Here is a 21,574-nt window from a genome sequence, read left to right on the forward strand (position 1 = left end):
GGGCGTTGTACTGGCTGTGATGTCACATGGGGGCGGGGCGTGCGTTAGTCACGCACCGTCTCAATGTCACCTTCCCGCCCGCCCGCTACATTGTAAGGGGCATGTACGCTGGTCACTGTTTTGAAGGGGAGTGAAGAACAGACACACACAAAAAGGTAACTTGTTAATTTAACGTTTATTTCTATGAGGAGGAGTAATTCTGAGGGGTCAAACAAAGAAATAATAAAAAAGTGACAAAAATGTTATTTTTATAATGATGAGTTTTGTGGCTCCCAGGTTTTTTTTTCTTCGGAAACGGGTCCAAGTGGCTCTTTTTGTCTTAAAGGTTGCAGACCCCTGATCTAGACCAATCTTCTGCAACATGGTGTATTCCAGATGATCTTGGACTCCCAACTCCCATCAGGACTCAAACCAGTATGGCCAACAGCCAGTATAATGGGGTATTTTTTTTAGTCCAGCAGTATCTGGAGGACAACATGTTGGGGAAGACCTGGCACTCTAGACAAAACCACAGGGGAATGACAAATTGAAGTTGTGTGTCATAATGCCAGCTGCCCTCTCTCAATGTGTTTTTCAGGTGGCCTGTATGCAGTTCATCAACATCGTGGTGCACTCTGTTGAGGACATGAACTTCCGTGTGCACCTACAATATGAGTTCACCAAACTAGGTCTGGAAGAGTTCTTACAGGTAACACCCAGTCTCTTCACAAGCCAATCTAAGTACAGCTGATAGAACCAAGTCCCGGTCAGACTTTTTCCAAGCATAGGCCAAATGGCTGACAAAGATGGGTAATGGGGTTGTTCAGCTAGATCTGAACCTTTTATAGTTGCATGTGCTGCTGGCTCCTGCCCTTTTGGCGCCTGCATGCTCAGTTTGATATCTGCAAAGCGGCACCTACTTTAAGTAACTCTGGTGGAATTGCGTCAGGACCTGGGTCTTCCTAGATTTGGGGCAATAACTTTTTCTGTTTTGACTGGTGCCCATTCTGAGAGGTCCTCTATAGTAAACTCCTGAGGCTCCACAGAGCCCACCCTCTCATCACAGAATACTTTTAAATAGTATTCGTACCATGTCTGAGATGGGACGGTGTTAGTCATGGAGGGTCTCTTGTCAAGGGCTCCAGAAACTAATGCCGTAATCGTTAGCTACTGTTGCTTGGATTCAAAGTTCTCATTGTTTTTCAGTGAATAACTTGTTCCTCCTGCCAATTAAGAGATGTAATTGGTGTTTCAATTTAAAGTATTCCTCCGGCAGTCTCTGCACACCAGAGTCTCTATAGTGGTGATATCTAGTTCTAACCTGTCCCTTTAAAGATAAACATTCATGGTTGAACCAACCAGTTGCATTTTTCCTTACCAGATTTTTCCGTGACTGGGGTTGTGAGCTTAATAGTCATGTGATCTGACACATGAATCATTAAATTTCCATATTCATGTACGGTCTCTTGATCTTTGTTTAGGTCCATTGATTTTAAGTTAAACTCTACCAGGGTGTTAGAGCTAATTAATGGTTGAAATTTCTCAGAACAACTTGTGACCATATGAGTCTGGGCAGAATGGCTTGCTCAGATCCATCAGTGAGGAACACCTACATGGGAGGGGAGGAATTAATAGAGAAAATCACAGGAAGGCGGCATCTACTCACACTTGACCCCTAAATGCATAGGCACTTAATGCAAGCAAGATTCCTGCATTTTCCCTGAGCTTAGACAAGTTTTGATAGTGATTTAGAAGTAATGTTGATCCTTCTAGAAGTTGTTGTGTCAAATCCTTGAAGCAAAATCGCTTTGAGGTTTGAATCACACGCTGTGCTGGCCCTCATGAAAAACATGGGTGTGTTACACTGCAGTTTTGTTCACAGATTTTTCTTCATTATCTTTCTCTGCTGGTGCACAGAAGTTACCTTTTGAGGGGAACAAAATGCCCTCTAGGCTTATAGTTATGATTATTGGCACAATATTTATGCACTAACATGCAAACTAGGCTGAAATACAACAACTAATGTGATCAGTACCAAAGATCAACAAGAAAAAACAGCTGCTCATCCTTTTAGTAGAGGTGTTTTCAACTAGAGGTGAACTGTGTCCAGGCAGGACGTTTGTGTGTGAGAGAGACAGATTGACAGAAAGGCAGCATAACGTACTCTTATTGGAGAGTAACCTTCATTTAGAGTATTTTTTGGAGCCTTTGCTCCAAAATACAGGGTTACTCTTGTTAGCCTGTTGCAGCAAAAGCAATTAAGAGTCCAGTAGCACCTCTTCAAGACTATCAAATTTATAGTGGCATAAATGTTTGAGGTCCAGAACCCACTTCATTAGAGGCAGATAAAGATCGCCTGGAACTGAGGGTACTTCCAGACGGCTGTTTGTTATGAGATTGTTGCTCCTTATGCATTCATGAGGAAAATCCAGGGGAAATTTGATAAGATTTTTTTAAAAATCCGAACAGTTGTCAGTTACCTATTTGTAATATCACAACATTTTCAATATTAAGCCGCTACCTGGAAGCACCCTTAAATGAAATGCCTGCTTCACATTTCCTGAAAAAAATATCTGTTAAAAAAACCACAGAAACTTCCCTCTTCACAAACAATATTTCCCCATCCTGAGGGAAAACACACATTTGGTTCCTTGTGCTATATTTGAGCACTATGACTTCAGTTGGAGATGGACTGGTCTCGTTTCAGAGAGGCAGCTTGGGTGTAGGGATGGGTTTCTGCTTGTAAGGTGTACATGTCTCACCATTGTCTCTGGTAAACAGGTTCTTTGGGGTTTGAATTGTTTCAAAAACCTACAGAACCTACTTGACCAAAGACAATGATGGGACTAGAAAATAAGAGAGTGATGCCTCTTTCAAGTTGTCTCCAGCTCCTCTAAAACCAACATTAACTTTTGCCTTCCTCCTCCTTTCCCTTCGCGTTTGAGTTGCCAAGATACTTGTTTGCAGTCTGGTGGTCTGTTTATGTCTGCTGTGATGGCAGCCAATGCAGTTAACTATCTCATCAGCCAAAGAGGGCCCTACTGTTAGTTTAAACCTTCCAGTTAAGGACTGTGATATACTTTGCTGTGGAATAGTCGTCAATTCCAGCAAAAGCACTCCTTAGCAAGTGACTGATGGAATGGGAAGCAAAACCTTTGCAAGGCAGTGGGGGGGGGGATACCAAAAGAATTAAACTTCTCAAGCCCCAGCATCAAATAAATGCCTTGTTATTGAAAAGACTGGCCACCCTCACATGAAAATAGACAACAAAGCTGATTATTGAAGGTAATGGCAGGATGCAGAACAGTGGAGTTGGGTGTAAAGGCTGGGTGGAAATCCCAGTTTGATGTCAGTTTCTAGCCTTGGTTTCAGCTGAATCAAAACCAAAACAGACATTAGGAGACCAAGTCTTGTTCTCAGAACCAAGGTCATTGCTCGTTCAAGGGAAACAGGCACCAGTTCAGTAACAGGAACGAAACGGCAGAATAGAGAAGCTTAGTGGTACAAAAGGACAGACCTCTTCAGAGGCACATTAAAGAACTTGGGAACTGAAGAGCCATTCAGGGAAGAGTTCTAGCCATCTAGCAGGAAGGGATGGAAACACCCTTCTGAGGTGATGGCAAGGCATGGCTGTGAAGTAAGTCAGACCTGTGCTAGTTCCAGACACTTCCAAGGGCATAAGTGGCCCTCAGACTTAATCTCACTTACTCATCGTTCCTCCTTTCAAGGGATCTCTGGGAATTGTAGTTCTGTGGAGGGGGTCTAGGGATCTCCCAACTGCAGTTTCCAGGATTCCATAAGCCAAAGTGCTCTCCAGAGGCCTAATTAATCTTGGCATTTCGTCACATACCAACTTTGACATACCAGGGTTGACATCAGACTCACTTTATCATTGGGGCTGCCTCCAGTGCTTCCAGGTATGTACTATCAGATGAACTGGGAGCGTGGAAAACATCCTGTGGGGATGTATCATGAGATGGTCCTCACTGTTCTGTTGTAGCTTTGGGGAGAGACTCAGTACCATCACGCAGCAACCTGGAAGCTTGTTCCCTTTAAGATAATTTCCCCTTGCTTGCTGGCTTCATGCAGTTTTCTTCCTCTTGTGTTGCATTTTCGTTTCTTTCCACAGAAGTCGAGACACACGGAAAGCGAAAAGTTGCAGGTGCAGATCCAGGCTTACCTGGACAACGTATTTGATGTCGGAGGGCTGCTGGAGGATGCCGAGACCAAGAACGTAGCGTTGGAGAAAGTGGAGGAGTTGGAAGAACATTTATCACATGTAGGTGTACAGATACCCCCCATTAGATCACCAGAAGAACATAGGAATTAACAACAATAACAACAATATTTATATGCCACCCATCTGATTGGGTTTCCCCAGCCACTCTGGGCAGCTTCCAGCAAAATATAAAAACATAAGAAAACATCAAACATTAAAAACTTCCCTATGCAGGGCTGCCTTCAGGTGTCTTCTAAAGGTTATATAGTTACTCATCTCCTTGACACCTGATGGGAGGGCATTCCACAGAGTGGGTGCCACTACTGAGAAGGCCCTCTGCCTGGTTCCTTGTAACTTCGTTTCCCACAGTGAGGGAACCGCCAGAAGGCCCTTGGAGCTGGACCTCAGTGTCCAGGCTGAACGATGGGGATAGAGATACTCCTTCAGGTATACAGGGCCAAGGCCATTTAGGGAAGAGTCCTGATAGATGGTTCCATTTAGTCCAGAACGCTTTTTCCAACATTGACTGATCAGATGCCTCTGGGAAGCCCCAAAGCAGGGCTTGAAGGCAACTGCTCTCCACCATGGTTAACCCCTCCAACGTTTGGTACTCAGTAATATACTTCTTCCAAACATGGATGTTCCATTTAGCTTTCATGGCTAAATTTATTTCGTAAAATTTATACGCAGCTTGGTTGTAAAAACAACAACAACAACCCTCAGTGAGCTTTGAAAAAAGATAAAACAAGAAAATCAAGAAAAAAATACAAACCTACTTTAAAATATACAAGTTAAAATACTAAAACAGAGGAAAATGAGTGTACCTTCCATTCATTTGTCTAATATCCTTTTAAAAGCTCCATAAGCCAGCAACCATCACCACCATCTTGGGGCAATAGGCTAATTGTACATTGTGCTGAAGAAGATCCCACGGCTGGCATTGGGAAGGGAAGGTTCAGTCAGGCTCGACTGCTGCACATTTGCAAAAACATTGTTATAACCATGAGGGCCAGCAACTTGTTTAAAAACAAGAGCCTCACGAGCCTGCTCCACACGCAAGATTTTGGACATATGGTTATCTGAGCAGGATAATGAGAACCGAACCGTCTTTTTTGACCAAAGGAAAGTTGGTGATCCCTATTTTCTTCCGCTCAGTTGACAGAAAAGCTTCTGGATCTGGAGAATGAAAACATAATGCGGGTGGCAGAGCTGGAGAAACAGCTGCTACAGCGGGAGAAGGAGTTGGAGATTGTCAAGGTATGTGGCCAGGAAAAAGCGATGCGGAGGCTTTCCGAAGAAGATGGGGGTCCGTCCATCATCTGGGTTAAGTCATTGGTTTTTCTAACCTCCCTGGGATGCTTCCTCAGACGCTTCTCAGTGAAAAGATCTGTAACGATGGACAGGCTTCCTTGGTAGTTGGCTCACCATTCCCAGTCCTCCTACCTACAGGGGGAGCACTGCTGTATGCCAGGGAACACTTTCTATTCAGACACGATATTCAGGATGACGGTGAGGCCTAGTGGGCGCAGGCCATGCTCCCCATGAACAGGATTTCTCAAATGGACATGCCATGTTCCCTGCCTGGCAGGTCTGTGTGGAAAAGGTTCCCTGAAGAATGAAGCTTTGACAGACTCCTGATTTACAATAATATGCCCCATCAGGGTTCATCCTTGGGTCTTTCCACTGTAGAGATGAGGCACAATTCTCTCCTCCTTGAGTCATTACCTTCCAGGCTCTTTCTTGTATGCTTGTTGGTTTGGGACCTGGGCATTTTTCCTAACAATCCTTTCTTAAGTCTTATCTTATGTGGGTTCTTAATGGGGCTCTAGTTCGCAGGTCAAAGTGGCAATGTGACACTCAGGACAGCTGGCAAATGGTCCCTATTCCCTTGCTTGGGGCTGGCTGGGTTTCTGTGGACTGTCCATGCTTTGGCCCCATTCCTCCCTTGTGTGAGGATGGGGGTCTTCTCCTGAAGATAAATCTCAACTGTTCTGTTAAGGGGTCCAGGGCAGTGCTGGCATCGACCCAGTTCCCTGAGCAGTTGGTGCAATCAGCAGAACTAAGAAGCAAAGTTTTTTATTGGATCATATTTTGCTGCAGGTGGAGGGCAGCATATTTGCATCTTCTCCCCTCCCTTCCTGCTTCCTGCTCGCCCTGCCCCCCAGGGGGAAACATAACATGCTCATAAGGAAACAAATATGTCAGGCTAGTCTAGACCCCATTTCCATGCCAAGCCTTTTTGGTCCCATTTATTTATCTTAAACAAAATTTAGATCCCACTTGATTGTAAGAAAACCTCTAAGCAGTTTGCAAAATAAATAAAACATTAAAATTATCCATTGAGGGGTGGGGAAACAGTTAAAAACAGATACTGTATTTAAAAACATTCAAAAGATTATTAAAATCAACAGTGGTGAAAAATAGGCAAAACCCATGTAACTTCTGTGGGAATGTTGTAGATACTAGGAGAGGATATATTGATTTAATAGTATCCTTCCTAACTCGTACTTGTCAGTCAACAGCAGAGTGCATTCCACAATATATAGCAGGAAGTTAGTTGGTAGATTCATTTGAATCTCTTTACTTAAGCAATCCAATCTGGCTTTGTTCAGATTGGGTTTGGTTCCTGGTAAGTCCCCTTTTATCCCTCCTAAAAAGAATAAAGACACAAGAAGCTTATTTTAAAAGTAATAAGAAGTTTACTCACATTCAGTTCACAGTTGGATCCCTGAAGGCAGGCCTTAGCTTGTAGTTACAGATACAGCGTGGCTTACATCCTTGTAAGGATGGACCCATGTGGTACTGGCAGAGACCCAGCAGTGCAGTCCAAGAAAAGTCATCAGAAGAGCGTGGCATCAAGAGGAAGGTGGCTCCCTGATCACCCCCTTTTATGGGGTCTCCCACCAGAGTCACGCCCACCTACCTGGTCACACGCAGGGGGAGGAAGCTCCCGACCAGGTGTGACAGGAAGTCCTCCTGGCTGGAGTAACACCCCCCTGTGTGTCCACTCTGGGCAAACAGGAAGTGTTGTACTTGACTGCTTATGTTACACCCCACAACTTCTACATGCCTGTTAATTATCCCTGTGGAGGAGAATGTTAATTTGTGTAAATATGTACACACACACACACATGTTTAAGCGCTGCCCCTTAATTCTGCTGAACGTATAATGTGTCCCTTGGTCCTTTGAGACCCAGAGGCATCTGGCCTTGTGAACGGCCTCCAGCGAGTGGGAAGAGGAGGCCTTATTGATGTGTCTCTTCTGGGGCAGGAAACCTACGAAAGTGCCAGCAACCAGGTCCACACCCTGCGCAGAATCATCAAGGAGAAGGAGGAGGCTTTCCGACGCCACTATACCTCTCGCCCAGCAGGGGGAGACCACCTGCCGCTGCCGCCACCTCCAGGGCCGGAGGTCAACTTCAGCGACATCCCTGAGGACGACCTCCGCCTCCCGGTCCTGCCTCCCATGGAGGCTGCCCCTCCACCCCCGCCCCCTCCTCCGCCTCTCCCCCCACCCCCTCCTCCGCTACCAGGTAAGTCCAAAGGAAAGAAACCTGCCATCTTCTCACACACCTTTGCACAGAGGGCGACTGTTGCTACATATATTTTTTCCGCCCCTGTTCTCTCACAGATAAGTGTCCGCCAGCTCCACCACTTCCAGGGACGTCTCCCTCTGTGATTCTCACTATGGGCTTATCAGGTACGTTTTGTCTCCTCCCACCCATCCACCTGCAAGACAGAAAGAGGGACAGCAATGAAAGGCGCTGGGTGCTTGCTCTATGTGTGCTGTAATTTCACGAGTAAAAGCACAGAACATGGTTCTGGGTACAGAGTTCATCTTCCTGTGAACTTTTGTTCTCTCTCTAAAAAGAACAACAGCCAAACAAACCATGTAACCAGCTTTTATGGTACAGTGGTGCCCTGCAAGACGAATGCCTCGCAAAACGAAAAACGTGCAAGACGAAAGGGTTTTTCGGTTTTTGCGTCGCTTCACTAGACGAATTTTCATATGGGCTTGCTTCGCAAGACGTTGCGTCTTGCGAGTTTTTTTCCTTTTTCTTAAAGCCGCTAAGCCGTTAATAGCCGCTAATAGCTGTGCTTCGCAAGACGAAAAAACTGCAAGATGAAGAGACTCGCGGAACGGATTAATTTCGTCTTGCGAGGCACCACGGTATGCTTGAAAGTGTGTCAGCAGATCATGACTTAAGAGAAGTCCGTGAAGGTGAACGAAAACTGGGAACAGAAACTTGCCAGGAGAACCAACCCAATTCTCTTCCTCCTAGTGGCCCATTGGGACCGAGCTGAGCTGAGCCCTGACCTCTTCTGCACCTGTGAGGACAAATAATACTTATTTCTCTCCTCTGTGCCCCCAAGCAATCCGGATTAAGAAACCCATCAAGACGAAATTCCGCTTGCCGGTCTTTAACTGGACAGCCTTGAAGCCCAACCAGATCAGCGGCACAGTCTTCAGTGAGCTGGATGATGAAAAGATCTTGGAGGTGAGGGAAAGAGGGAAGTCAGTCTGAATGGTGTGCACCATTCTTTAAAACTTTTAATCCGTTGTATTTGTATCTACTGCACTTGTGAAACCCTTATCAGCCTATCAAGTGCAGCAGCACAGAACATTCAGTCGCTGAGGGAAACTGAACAGTTTGTAGTGAAGCCTCTTTGAGGGAAGGGAAAGTTGTCACTTTGGCCGCCGTCAGAGCCTCACACAAGAATTGAGAAGAGGCCCCAGGATATAGGGAAGCTAAGGGAGAGTGTGCCCAGAAGAAAGGAGTTTGAAGGAAGACTATAGAATAGGCTATGAACAGCGTAAGAATAATGAGTGTGAAAAAATGGTTGGTGGAGAATGAGGCTTCAGGAAAGGAGGAGAGGAGGGAGGGAGGGAAGTAAGGCAAGGGAAGTGGCTCTATGGAGTGATTGAGATGAGCAGTGCCCGTGTACTATAAGGGAGAAGAGCGCAGTGCTATGGGGGCCTGAAAAGCAGGAGTCTAGGAGAACAATGGGGGAGGGAAGGAATGAATGGAGGTGAAGAAAGGAGGAGCCAGGGAAACTGATGAATGGGGGGAAGCTACACACGATGTCATAGAGACAGGAGGTGTAGTGTGCTATTGGCAGAAAAGAAGAGAGCAGCAAAGGAAGGGACCTTTGATAGGGGAGTTCGGCCTCTTGGGACTGGTAACCCCAAAGAAGCAACAAAGACCAAATTGCTCACTCTCTCACTTTCTCTGTGAGAGAGAAAGAGAGAGAGAATTTCATGTATTATTGGAACCAACCAGCCAGTTCTTCAACTTCAGGCTTCCATTTTGCTTTGTACTGATTCTTCACATACATATCCCACCATTCCTCCAACACGCTCACTGGGCTCCCCGCCATTTTATACTCACAACAATCCTTAAATAGGAATTTGAACTTAGTTCTCCCCAATCCAAGTTAAGATCTCTATTCACTGTTCCCTCCCTGGCTCCCAAAACTGAAGCATCTGATAACATGCTGTTAGCGGCTTTGAAATTCCTCCAGTAGTGAAAAGGCAAATTATGAGCAGCTTGAAATCAGAATGTATGTCATTGTTGTTGTCATTATTATTTTCATTAGTATCATAATTACCTCTTCCAGGACCTTGATCTAGACAAGTTTGAGGAGCTCTTTAAGACCAAAGCCCAAGGCCCAGCCATTGACCTCCTCTGCTCTAAGAACAAGGCATCGCATAAAGCAGCCAACAAGGTCACCCTGCTGGAAGCCAACCGGGCCAAGAACCTTGCCATCACCTTGCGCAAAGCAGGGAGGAGCACGGAGGAGATCTGCAAAGCCATTCACACGTGGGTATCTCTCTCTGTGTGTGTGTAGTTTTTCCTTCCACAGTACCCCTGAAATACATTTATTTATTATGTTTCCACCTTTTCCACCTTTTCTCTGAGGAGATCAAAGTGGCTGTCCCTTGGCGTATTTTATTCTGCAACAACCCTATGAGAGAGAGAGAGAGAGAGAGAGAGAGAGAGAGAGAGAGAGAGAGAGACCACCTCAAGAAAGTTCACCTAGTGAACTTCATAGCCAAGTGAAGAGTTGAACCCTGGCCTTCCAGTTCCCTAGCCTGACACTCTTGCCATATCACTCCACGGGCTCCATTGGGCTTCCCCACTCCCAGCCCAGTTCCTTTAGCAGCCCCCCTTTCCGCTGCCTTCTGACACAGGGCCGTTTTTCCTCCTGCTGCTCTTCCAGGTTTGACCTGAAGACGCTTCCGGTGGACTTTGTCGAGTGCCTCATGCGCTTCCTGCCGACGGAGAACGAGGTCAAGCTGCTGCGCCAGTATGAGAAGGAGCGGAAGCCGCTGGAGGAGCTGTCGGACGAGGACCGCTTTATGCTGCACTTCAGCAAGGTGGAGCGCCTGACGCAGCGCATGGCCATCATGGCCTTCCTGGGCAACTTCAGTGAGAACATCCAGATGCTCATGCCGGTACGAGACTTGCCTCCCTTCTGTCTGTGCGAGCCCAAACTCTTTGGGCTCTGTCCTCAGCTTTTGGAAAGGAAGGGTTAATTTATGAAGCTAGAGGAGGGGCGTCTGGGAATGAAGTTCCCTGTCATGGTCTGGTCACCTTTGTGCCCTTTTACCTTTCCATATATCTAAAAAGGGAGAAACCAAGAGAGTAGTTCTAGCTGTTTATGCAGCTGGTGAAGGAATGGGTTCCCAAAATCTAAAATCTGACTGTGCAGTCAGTCTGAAACGGGCCCCAAAATCCTCGTTTTTCCTTTTCTAAGGGTGCATTAGCACGAGGATTTTGGGGCCCGTTTCAGACTGACTGCACAGTCAGATTTTAGATTTTGGGAACCCATTCCTTCACTGGAAAGTTTGCAGTCCCAAGCATACTTACTTGGGAGAAAGCCACATTGATTCTGCTGGGATATGCAGAGGTTTGGACAGTAGGAGTTCCGGGTTGATCTTCCTGCTTTAAGTTTCTCCATAATTAAAGTATGTGGACAGTAGGAGTTCCAGGCTGATCTTCCTGCTTTAAGTTTCTCCAAGAGGCTAGACGTGCCATATTGTGATAGACATATATTGGTGATCAAAAGCTTTATTAAACACACACACACACACACACACACACACACACACACACACTTCTGCTGCCCTTGAAAACAATTAAACCTACACATTCTTTGAAATCAGGTGGTGAATATTTTGCTAGCAAGTGCAAACACCCATTGCATCATTGCATAACCTTCAGATTACCTAGCAGTCTCGTCGGAGGGTAGTTGACATATTTCACATTCTTTGCCACCTGGCTGTGCCACTGCAGCAAAGGGTGTTTGCCAAACAGCATGGCTCTGCTTGTGGTGCTGCCCAGCAACGTCAAGGGACAGGGAGGCACAGGCAGTTCTTTAGTAGGTCACTTGTTTTGCATGTGCAAGGTCTCAGATTCAGCTCCCACTATCCTCAATTTTGATAATCGTTAGGAAATAACCATGGAGATCTGTTGCTCGTAGGGATAGGCATGGGTGAGCTGTATGGTCTGGCTCACAAGCCTCCCTGAATGCTCTTGACCCATTTTTGTTACCTGCCACCATTGTGGTTTATGACACCTTCTCTTGTCTTGATTCATACATGCTAAGCCCTATCCTCTCCATGCTGGCACAAGCTCTCATGTGGTGTTCATAGGTTCTGCATATGAGCAAGACACATCTGGTTGACCCCTGTAAGAACAGACTGTGGGCTTTTATGTTTCTACGCTCACAGTTTTTCGCTTTCCCTTCTTTTGCTTCTTACTTGGTCCAGAGGACTGAGGTCCAGCACCGAGGGCCTTCTGGAGGTTCCCTCGCTGCGAGAAGCCAAGTTACAGGGAACCAGGCAGAGGGCCTTCTCGGTAGTGGCACCCGCCCTGTGGAACGCCCTCCCACCAGATGTCAAAGAGAAAAATAACTACCAAACTTTTAGAAGACATCTGAAGGCAGCCCTGTTTAGGGAAGCTTTTAATGTTTAATAGGTGATTGTATTTTAGTGTTTTATTGGAAGCCGCCCAGAGTGGCTGGGGAAACCCAACCAGATGGGCGGGGTATAAATAATAATAATAATAATAATAATAATAATAATAATAATAATAATTACTTGGTTTTACGCCCCACTTTGCTGACTAAAGCACCCAAGACAACTAACAAGAAATGTTGATGTTGCTAGTGATAAAATACAACAAAACAACTATTTATCCTTCGTCTGTCTTTCTTTCAGGTTTTTCATTAGCCTATAATAATTACTTGATTGCAGGCTTGGCAGCAGAACCGTTTTTCATTTCCTTCAGTCCTTTCCAGGCAGTCAAGTAGAGATATACAGCAAACATAGAGAGAGAGAGAGAGAGAGAGAGAGAGAGAGAGAGAGAGAGAGAGAGAGAGAGAGAGAGAGAGAGAGAGAGAGAGAGAGAGGACCATGTTTTTGCACCCAGCTCCGAAGTCTTTATTTGCAAACAGAACCCATGTGCATACAAGAAGTACATGCACAGGCTCTGCTTGCAAAAGCACAGTAAACCTGTGAAAGTCAGGGAGGACAGTTTATCAAGATTTCCTCGCCCTCCCCCTCACTTTCCAGACTGATGTTGTTTCTATTGAGCATTGATCCCAGACTTGTTTGTGCAGAGTTTGAGGGGAGATTAGATGGAGTTGGCTACCAAATGAGCATTCATTCTGAGTTGGTTTGCAGGGAGGTTAGATGACGTTGCGCCAAGTAAGTGTTCCCCAACACTTCCCAGTGCATTGTCCCTTTCCCTTATCACAAAAAGGTCAAATTTAGATGAGGAAGGAGGTTTGTTGCATTTTCATTGCCAAGATGAATTTGACAGTATATCATTGCATCCCACCTCAAAACAGCAACCGTCTGAGAGCGCCCTGTGTGAAAGGAACTTCTATTCAACTTCTGTTGCAGGAGAGAGTGGACCAGATGACCCTTTCGACCCCAACCCTACAATTCCATGATTTTACACTGACAAAGTGATGAGGTGCAGCAAAACCAATAATAATAGTTTTTGTCCTTTTTTATTTTTGCCCTCCTACAGCAACTGAGTGCAATCATTGCTGCCTCTGCATCTGTCAAGTCTTCACAGAAGCTCAAACGCATGTTGGAGGTGGGTCCTGCTGATGTGGAAGTACTTACAAGAGAAACAGCAAATATGTGATGGGGGCAACTATTTCTGTTTAGCTTGCAGAGTATTTTGAGGCTAGAGGGCAGGGATGGTGTATCAGGGATGGTGCTGTAGCAGAGGATTTCCTGCATAAAAACATGTTGGGCTATTTGATCTTCCTTCCAACTCTTTCTGTAACTTGCCAGGAAGCAAAGTAAGGGTTCAAATAGTGCCTCTGAGCATAGTGCATTTTCCTACACTTCCAGGTTAAATGTCATAGCCTCCATGAAAGCAGCGAAATTAAGCACAGGTGGCCCGGGCTATTTTGGCTGGGGACTCCCTTGTATGACTTAAATATCAGACATGTCAAGCATCTATGTGACACGCCTGTTTTCTCCCTCCCAGATCATCCTTGCCCTCGGCAACTACATGAACAGCAGCAAACGTGGTTCGGTTTATGGTTTTAAGCTGCAGAGTCTTGATCTGGTAAGGAGGGGGCTAAAGGGGGAACATAAGCTTATGCAAAGGTATCCATCCCTACCCCTGTGCTCAGATAATGTGCCTAGGAGGAAGACGGTGTCCGTTCCCGCATGCTACACCACATAGCCATTCCGTTCAGGCGGCAGCTGTTTGTTTGTGCCACCTTGCAAGATTCCCAAGCGCGTATTTTTAAATTCCTATCTTGCCCTACAGCACGGCAACTTTCACAGAGTTTTCTGTATATGCTTCCGCTCAGACACACGGTTACCGTATTTTTCGCCCCATAGGACGCACTTTTTCCCCTCCAAAAATGAAGGGGAAATGTGTGTGCGTCCTGTGGGGCGAATGCAGGCTTTTGCTGAAGCCTGGAGAGCAAGAGGCATCGGTGCGCACCGACCCCTCTCGCTCTCCAGGCTTCAGGAAGCTATCCACAAGCCTTGCAAGCCCGGTGGGAGTTCTTGCAGGCTCACAAGGCTTGCGGGCAGCAGTCTGCAGCCCCGGCGAGTGTCCACAAGCCTTGCAAGCCCGGCGGGAGGTCCCGCCGGGCATGCGAGGCTTGGGGCGGCAGCCTGCCACCCGAAGCACGGGGAGCCCTCCAGAGGGTGCCCCATGCTTCGGGCAGGTGTGCGCAAGCCTTGGGGTAGCAGCAGCAGCTGGGGGGGGAATATTTTTTTTAATTCATTTCCCCCCCCCCAAAAAACGAGGTGTGTCCTATGGGCCGGTGCGCCCTATAGGACGAAAAATACGCTACATGCACGGACCAAACCATGCACGGATGCCAATTTGCAGAATTGCTCAGCCCTGCATACAAACCTGTGTGTTTCTTGCTTGATTTCATGCGTCCACGCATTTGCTCTCCCCGCCCCTTGTGAGCACCTCCCGTGTTTCAATTAATGCACACTGTGCAGATTTGATTATCTGCTTCCATGCGCCCCTATGCCTCCAGCCCGCATGCGAATTTGCACCGCTTGTGCAGATGGCTGTAGCAGTGCCTTGACATTCTGTTCTTCCCCACCTCTACCCCAAAAGCTGCTGGACACCAAGTCGACAGACCGGAAGCTGACCCTCTTGCACTTCATTGCCATGATGGTGAAGGAGAAATACCCCGAGCTGAGCACCTTCTGGCAGGAACTGCACTTCGTGGAGAAAGCAGCTGCAGGTAGGGACCCTTCCAACCACCAGCCTGTCCAAGGGGCAGCGCCAAGACCTCACAGAAGTGTCCCCTCTGTAGCTACTTCTGTCTCGCTCGCTTTCAGACATCATGAAAGTTGGATGTTTAAAGTGCATGTACATTGAGTGCTTATCCACACTTAACTTTCCTGGCACAGGCTGCACTTTAAAGCTGAGCGCCCTATTTTTTTGCCCCAGAGCTTTCCCCATGAAAACCCGGTCTTCAAAGCTCAATCAGAAAGCCCAAACTGTCATTTGTTTAAAGCAGGCATGGGAAAACTCGGCCCTCCAGATGTTTTGAGACTACAATTCCCATCATCCCTGACCACTGGTCTGGTTAGCTAGGGACAATGGGAGTTGTAGTCCCAAAACATCTGGAGGGCCAAGTTTGCCTATGCCTGGTTTAAAGAGTGGGTTATCACAGAGAAAGCTCTGAGGTGGACACAGAGCTTTAAAGTAGGGACCAATGCCTGGAAAGAGCAGGGCAAAAGTTAAGTGTGGATAAGCCCTGACTGATGCTTACAGCAGGTCTGTTTTGCAGTTCCCCAGCTTCGCCACAGGGCAAGGATGAGGGAGTTATGGTTCATCAACATCTGGAGGGCCACAGGCCCCCCATCCCTGACCTTAGAGTCTGCCTGCCTCCCTCTTGAGGCCTGTGCATCTCTTCTAGCCTTTTGTGAGCCGTGAAACTGACGCTCCCCAATCTGAGCTGGTTCCCGGGCTGACCCAGTGGTTTCTGTCCCACCACAGTATCCCTGGAGAACGTGCTGCTGGATGTAAAGGAGCTGGGGCGTGGGATGGAGCTGATCCGGCGGGAGTGCAGCCTGCGTGACCATAGCATCCTGCGCAGCTTCCTGAACGCCAATGAGGGCAAGCTGGACCGGCTACAGAAAGACGCGAAGACTGCGGAGGTGAGTGGAGAAGGAGCAGGCACGCAGCTCGGGGGTGAGCAAGAGAAGGCTCCTTAAATTGTGCGCAGGATTTGGAGCGCAAATCCTTGTATGCGCTGTGTGGCATGTTAAAAAGCACCGGTCTGGCATATAGTTCAACACTGTGTCTGTCTAGCTGCATGCCAGATTCATGTATGGAAATCCTGCCACCTGCCTGGCTCTGTACATTTGCAGATGTAGTACTAATTTGACTAATCTGTGCTTGCTTGGTGTCAGATTTTTGCAATGGGATCCAGGGTGCAATTGTGCTTGTGTGTTATGTAAGCAGTTCCTATTTTGTTAGTTACATGCAAAACTCCCTTCAGAGTAGGCATGGGTGCATCACATAGGACATTTTATGGGGTGAAACTTAATTTTTGCAAATTTATTCACTGAGGGGCATTAAAAGTATGCTTTTGGGTGTGAGCAATTCAAATCTGCTGTTATTTTTGTGGTTGGACAACATGTAGCTTGGGAAGTCTACATTTGATGAAGAAGCGCATAAGCTGCTTTCGGAAAACCAAATAATTTTAAATGTTGCCATCTGAATAAGTCAGGGAATGCTCAATAATAATAAATATTAATATATAATATAATTGCAAATACTTGGCAATGATTTTTAAAGATTTCTATGCAGTTTTATGCACATTTTACTTACCAAGCAAAACTACATTTTATTAACTTAAACAAAATATCCTTTGAATTCCCAAGTCATGTCAGAACTTTTTAGCTCCCCTCATTTTTGGAAGTTGAAAAATTCAACATGCTCTGGTGTACCATCCCATTACCAGTCTGTTTCCAGCCTTGTTCAATTGGCAATTTTACAGAAAAACACAAAGGTTTGCATTATGTTTTGAACATATGTTATCACCCTAAGAGTACACATTTTTCTACACAATTTCACACTAAAATGTGATTTTTTTTTACATTTTAATACACATTTGGGCACCTTTTTGAGCCACAGTGAAGTTGGTTTGTTTAAACAAAATGTGGACCAAACAAAATCCCCATGAAATTCCGTACAGCAGAATTTGTATGTGCTCTGAACACCAGATTTGAGTGCCTTTTAAAGAATCAGTTTCATCGTGTGAATATGCCAGTCTGATGTGCAAAGTGGATCACACCCAGCAGGTCTGTACGTGCAGGCCATGTGTCAAAAGGTCTCTTTGTGCATAGATTTTCATTCTGACCCCAAACGTGTTGTGCCAGCATCCTCCTCCCATGGTAAAACTGAGCGTAAGGCCGGGACCATTGTCAGCATCCATTCACACAGATTTCTTGTTGGCAGGAGGCCTACAACATGGTTGTGCGCTATTTCGGCGAGAGCCCCAAGACGACACCGCCGTCCGTTTTCTTCCCGGTCTTTGCGCGCTTCATCCGATCCTACAAGGTATGTGTGTTAGAGAACCCAGGTCGCCTTAAAGATGATAAAAAATTAGGATTTGAAGATAAAAAAATCGAAATTCCAAACAGATATTATAGAAAGTAAGTTCAAACCACTTTAAAACATGTACAATCTTTTATTAGAATGGAATACGAAAGATGAATTCATAAAAGAGGCCATGACAAAATGGGCTATTGATTTAGGACATAACATAGACTATGATGCATGGGCTAAACTCTGGAATTCACCGCATGCTCTGCCTTAAAAGAGAATGTTATGAAGATGGTCTATCATTGGTATCTCACTCCCACCAAATTGGCCAAATTGGCAAAAATGTATAGGACAAGTAGTAAAACTTGTTGGAAATGCAAGGAAAAGGATGGCGACTTCTACCACATGTAGTGGTCATGTAATAAAATAAAAGAGTTTTGGGAATCAGTCTATAATGAGTTAAAAAAGATATTTAAGTATAGTTTTCCCAAAAAGCCGGAAGAATTTTTGCTAGCTTTGGAGAAGATATTAAGAAGACAGACCAAAGATTATACCTGTATGCAACAACAGCAGCTAGAGTTTTGATAGCCCCAAAGTGGAAGTTACAGGAGATTCCGACGGTAAGAGAATGGCAGATAAAGCTGGTCAAATACGCTGAAATGGCCAAATTGACACACAAAATTCGCAATCAGGAGGAGACGAAGTACCAAAAAGAAAGGAGTAAATTTATGGTTTATATAAGTGAGAACTGTACAAATATGAAAACGTTGGCAGGATTGAAGTAAATCTTATGTCACGGTGTAATTTTTAATTAATGAAACTGTGAATTATAGATTGGAATAGGAAAACTTGTGGAAGGGAAGGACGGAAGTCAACGGCTCTATGGAGCATAAAGTAGGATATATGTAATAAGACCTGATGTTTTTGTTGGTTGGTGTTCATAAATCTCAATAAAAATCATTATATATAAAAAAAAGAGAGAACCCAGGCCACTTTAGAAGCCACACAAGTTCACGCCTTACCCTGGTGTAGAAGTGGGAGCCCACTTGCCAGTCCCCCACCGCCAAGTGCTGCCTGTTACTGTTCCCAACAGAAAGTAGCCCTACCTGCCTTCCTGTGATTAGGTGTGTCCAGTGGGCAAGAGATTTAGAGCGCCCTTCCTGCATGCTCCTTCATTTCTCTTCCACACCAGCAAGGACTTTATTCTCCATAGCCCATCTGCTCTTCGCTAACATCCCAGTCCTCCAAAGCACCTCTCCAAGGTTTGGTCCCTTGAGCAAAGCCAATCCATTTCCTTGAACCTCCATCACATGCATCAGCCACACCTTTCTGCTGCCATCACTCTGTTCCCATTGTTGGAGAAGGCTGTTGTGTCCTGGGTTCAAGTGCTGGCCATGTGCAGCATTTGGGAGGAATGGGGAGCAGGCAGGGAAACATTCCAGTGGTGCAAAGGGATGGCTTCCTTCTGTGATGAGATGCTCAGACTGAGGGAGTGCCGGACTATCCTGGACTCGTGTGGCAAGAAGTGGCCGAAGATTGGCTCTCTGGGAGACCTGGTTCTTTGGACTAGGAAAACTTTGGTTTGTGGTTTTAGCATCCTAGATAGAGCTGTGAATTGTAGGGATTCTGTGCCTAGCTCACCCACATCGTTACGGATTCAATCCACACACGGCTCTTGGCAGAAGACCATGTCCATGTGTGCATCCCCTCCCTAGCCTGCCAAAATTCATTCCCATTTCTGCCCATTTATTTAGATTTCTTTCCTGTCCTGCCTGTAGGACTCACAACAACCCTGTGAGGTGGGTTAAGAGGCAGAGGGTTACCCAGGTGGGCCACCTAGTCACCCAGAAAGGGACCAGTTTTCCACTTGAGAATAGAACAAAAAGGTGCAGCTGTTGGTTATCGGGAGATAGATTTAGGCCACTTGTTATCAGGAACTTCTGGGTCCAGCGTGGGAGCTATTCTTTTGAGGTTTTTAAGGGAACCTTGGAGCAAGTTTTGTTAAGGGGGCGGGGTCCTTTAGATATAGGACGTTCTGTCTCAGGGCAGTGGGTGGGGGGGTATGGTCCATTGAGTCCCTTTCCAGCGCTGTGATTCCCACGCAAGGCAACCCACCAGGCAGCGGGTTGTGCAGCTGAGCCTGGATTTCCTGTGGCCGGACTAAATGCTCTTGTCTACTGCCCCACCATGTGGCCAGGAACGGTAGTCATTTGAGAGGGAAGGCCCATCTACCTCTGGTTGAGCACCTGCTTTGCAAGCCAGTCCCGGGCACCTCCTGTTTAAAAACATCAGGTAGCAGGTGGATGGAAAGAGAGTCTGAGAGCCTGGTCTGGAGAGATGCTGCCAGCCAGTGTGGAGAATAGATAGGATGAAGGGCAGGTAATAAGAATATCTTATCTATCTAAGGTCCCAGGGTGGGCTATAGCATTAAAACACAATATTAAAAACAGTTTAAAGCAACTTACAACCATACAAATAAATATAAGTAAATAAACTAGAGCTTCATAGCACACGTGAAATGGCATGAGTTATTTTCTGCAGCTGAGCCCGCAGAAAATTTGTTATATGGGACGCGGGTGGCGCTGTGGTCTAAACCACTGAGCCTTGGGCTTGCTGGTCAAAAGGTCGGCGGTTCGAATCCCCATGATGGGGTGAGCTCCCATTGCTCAGTCCCAGCTCCTGCCAACCTAGCAGTTCAAAAGCACATCAAAAAGTGCAAGTAGATTAATAGGTACCACTCCAGTGGGAAGGTAAACGGCATTTCCATGCGCTGCTCTGGTGTCAGTGTTCTGTTGCACCAGAAGCAGCTTAGTCATGCTGGCCACATGACCCAGAAAAACTGTCTGTAGACAAATGCCAGCTCCCCCGGCCTGTAAAGCGAGATGAGCACCGCAATCCCCGAGTCGTTCGCAACTGGACTTAACTGTCAGCAGTCCCTTTACCTTTAATTGTGTCTTGCCAAATGGAAGATATATTGGACTAGATGGGCCCATTTAATTATTTGTGGAATTGATACTGACTCGAATGGTGGTATCCAGCTCAGCACAGATCCAAGTGCCAGGCAAATCTCTCCCAGCAGGCTGTTGGCCAACGGCCTGACTCAGTGGAACTCCATCTCCATATATCGCCAGCTAGGTGCTGCCTGGCTACTGGTTGGACTGTCTTCTAACTTTTCTCCCTGCTTCCGTCTTCTCTTCCAGGATGCAGAGCAAGACAACGAGATGCGTAAGAAGCAGGAACAGGCCCAAAGAGAGCAGGCGCTGGCCCAGGAAGCCAAGAGGCTGGAGAAGGTAGAGGGTGATGGTGCAGGGAGCCAGGAGACCAGAAGGGATGTGTTCTGGAAAGGGAGGGAGGGAGGGAGGGCGGGTCAAAGGAAGCCCCTCCTGCCGTTTGCATGGTGGGGACGGACATACTGTTATTAGCTTCTTGTCAACTTGCGTTGTGATGCCTTTCAGTCCTTCATATCTCCTGCTGCTCCAAAGGCAGATTTGTAGAAGAGCAGCTTTTATTGATGCAGTCCCACCCCCTCCCAGGTTATGTCCCAAGAGAGAATGGAAATATGCACCTGGCACAGTGTTCAGGTAGGGCCAGAAACTGCCCCCCAGAAAGCTGCTGTTGCCAGTGTAAGTGTAAGTAATACTGAGTGAGATGGAACAATGACCTGACTTGGCGAAAGGCAACTTCCCAAGTTCTGATTCGGTGCTTCGTCAATAAATATGAATAGCACCGGCTAGTGCAGTTCACACGGCGTTACCGAGAAGGACCCTCCTTCCGGGCTTTGTGAAGCCAGCTCCTCATTAAATTGGTGCTCACTTTCCGGTAGTGTGATACTTGGAGAGAAACCGTGAGGAACATTTTCTTTTTTAAGCTGGCCTGCTCTCCTGTGTGCCATTCTGCTCACAGCACAGAGCCTCGGCCTGCTGGGTCCAGTGGCAGACGGAAACCTTTCCTTGCTAGTGAAACGTCTCACGAGAAAGTCCACGCATGGCCCTTGCTGTGTCTCTGGGCCCCTTTTAATCCCTGAAAGAGAGAGAGGCGCGCGCACACACACGTTTTCAAAGTGGCTGCACCTGTCAGTCAGGTAGAAGCGCCAGTCAGGTTCGTGGACATGGTGTGGCGGCTGAGCTGGGGCTGTTTTTCCTTCTAATTCCTGACCTGCCCGCAGTTGCCTTTGCAGCGCAACAAGTGGCAGCAGCAAGAGTTGATTGCGGAGCTGAGGCGGCGCCAGGCCAAGGACCACCGGCCTGTTTATGAAGGCAAAGACGGGACCATTGAGGACATTATCACCGGTAAGCAACCCACCCTGAGGCAGGGG

General features: G+C 46.6%; 1 protein-coding gene across 8 annotated transcripts in view; it reads left to right on the forward strand.

Annotated features, from left to right (window-relative positions):
• Positions 1–21,574, forward strand: part of FMNL3 (formin like 3) — a 110,274-nt gene that overhangs the window by 82,345 nt on the left and 6,355 nt on the right. For 4 of the 8 annotated variants that reach the window (XM_081900713.1, XM_081900719.1, XM_081900717.1 and 1 more), the window contains 15 exons: positions 578–688; positions 4,109–4,258; positions 5,354–5,455; positions 7,470–7,731; positions 7,830–7,898; positions 8,573–8,697; positions 9,818–10,020; positions 10,421–10,655; positions 13,240–13,308; positions 13,711–13,791; positions 14,815–14,944; positions 15,706–15,866; positions 17,173–17,274; positions 20,460–20,549; positions 21,425–21,548. In XM_081900713.1, the coding sequence (XP_081756839.1) occupies positions 578–688; positions 4,109–4,258; positions 5,354–5,455; positions 7,470–7,731; positions 7,830–7,898; positions 8,573–8,697; positions 9,818–10,020; positions 10,421–10,655; positions 13,240–13,308; positions 13,711–13,791; positions 14,815–14,944; positions 15,706–15,866; positions 17,173–17,274; positions 20,460–20,549; positions 21,425–21,548 (2,014 nt within the window). The remainder of the gene's footprint in view (positions 1–577; positions 689–4,108; positions 4,259–5,353; positions 5,456–7,469; positions 7,732–7,829; positions 7,899–8,572; positions 8,698–9,817; positions 10,021–10,420; positions 10,656–13,239; positions 13,309–13,710; positions 13,792–14,814; positions 14,945–15,705; positions 15,867–17,172; positions 17,275–20,459; positions 20,550–21,424; positions 21,549–21,574) is intronic. The other 4 variants (XR_014165701.1, XM_081900715.1, XM_081900718.1 and 1 more) reach the window with 2 other exon arrangements.

The sequence above is a fragment of the Podarcis melisellensis genome (genome assembly GCF_964234715.1).
Source record: "Podarcis melisellensis genome assembly, chromosome: 2".
Taxonomy (NCBI): Eukaryota; Metazoa; Chordata; class Lepidosauria; order Squamata; family Lacertidae; genus Podarcis; species Podarcis melisellensis.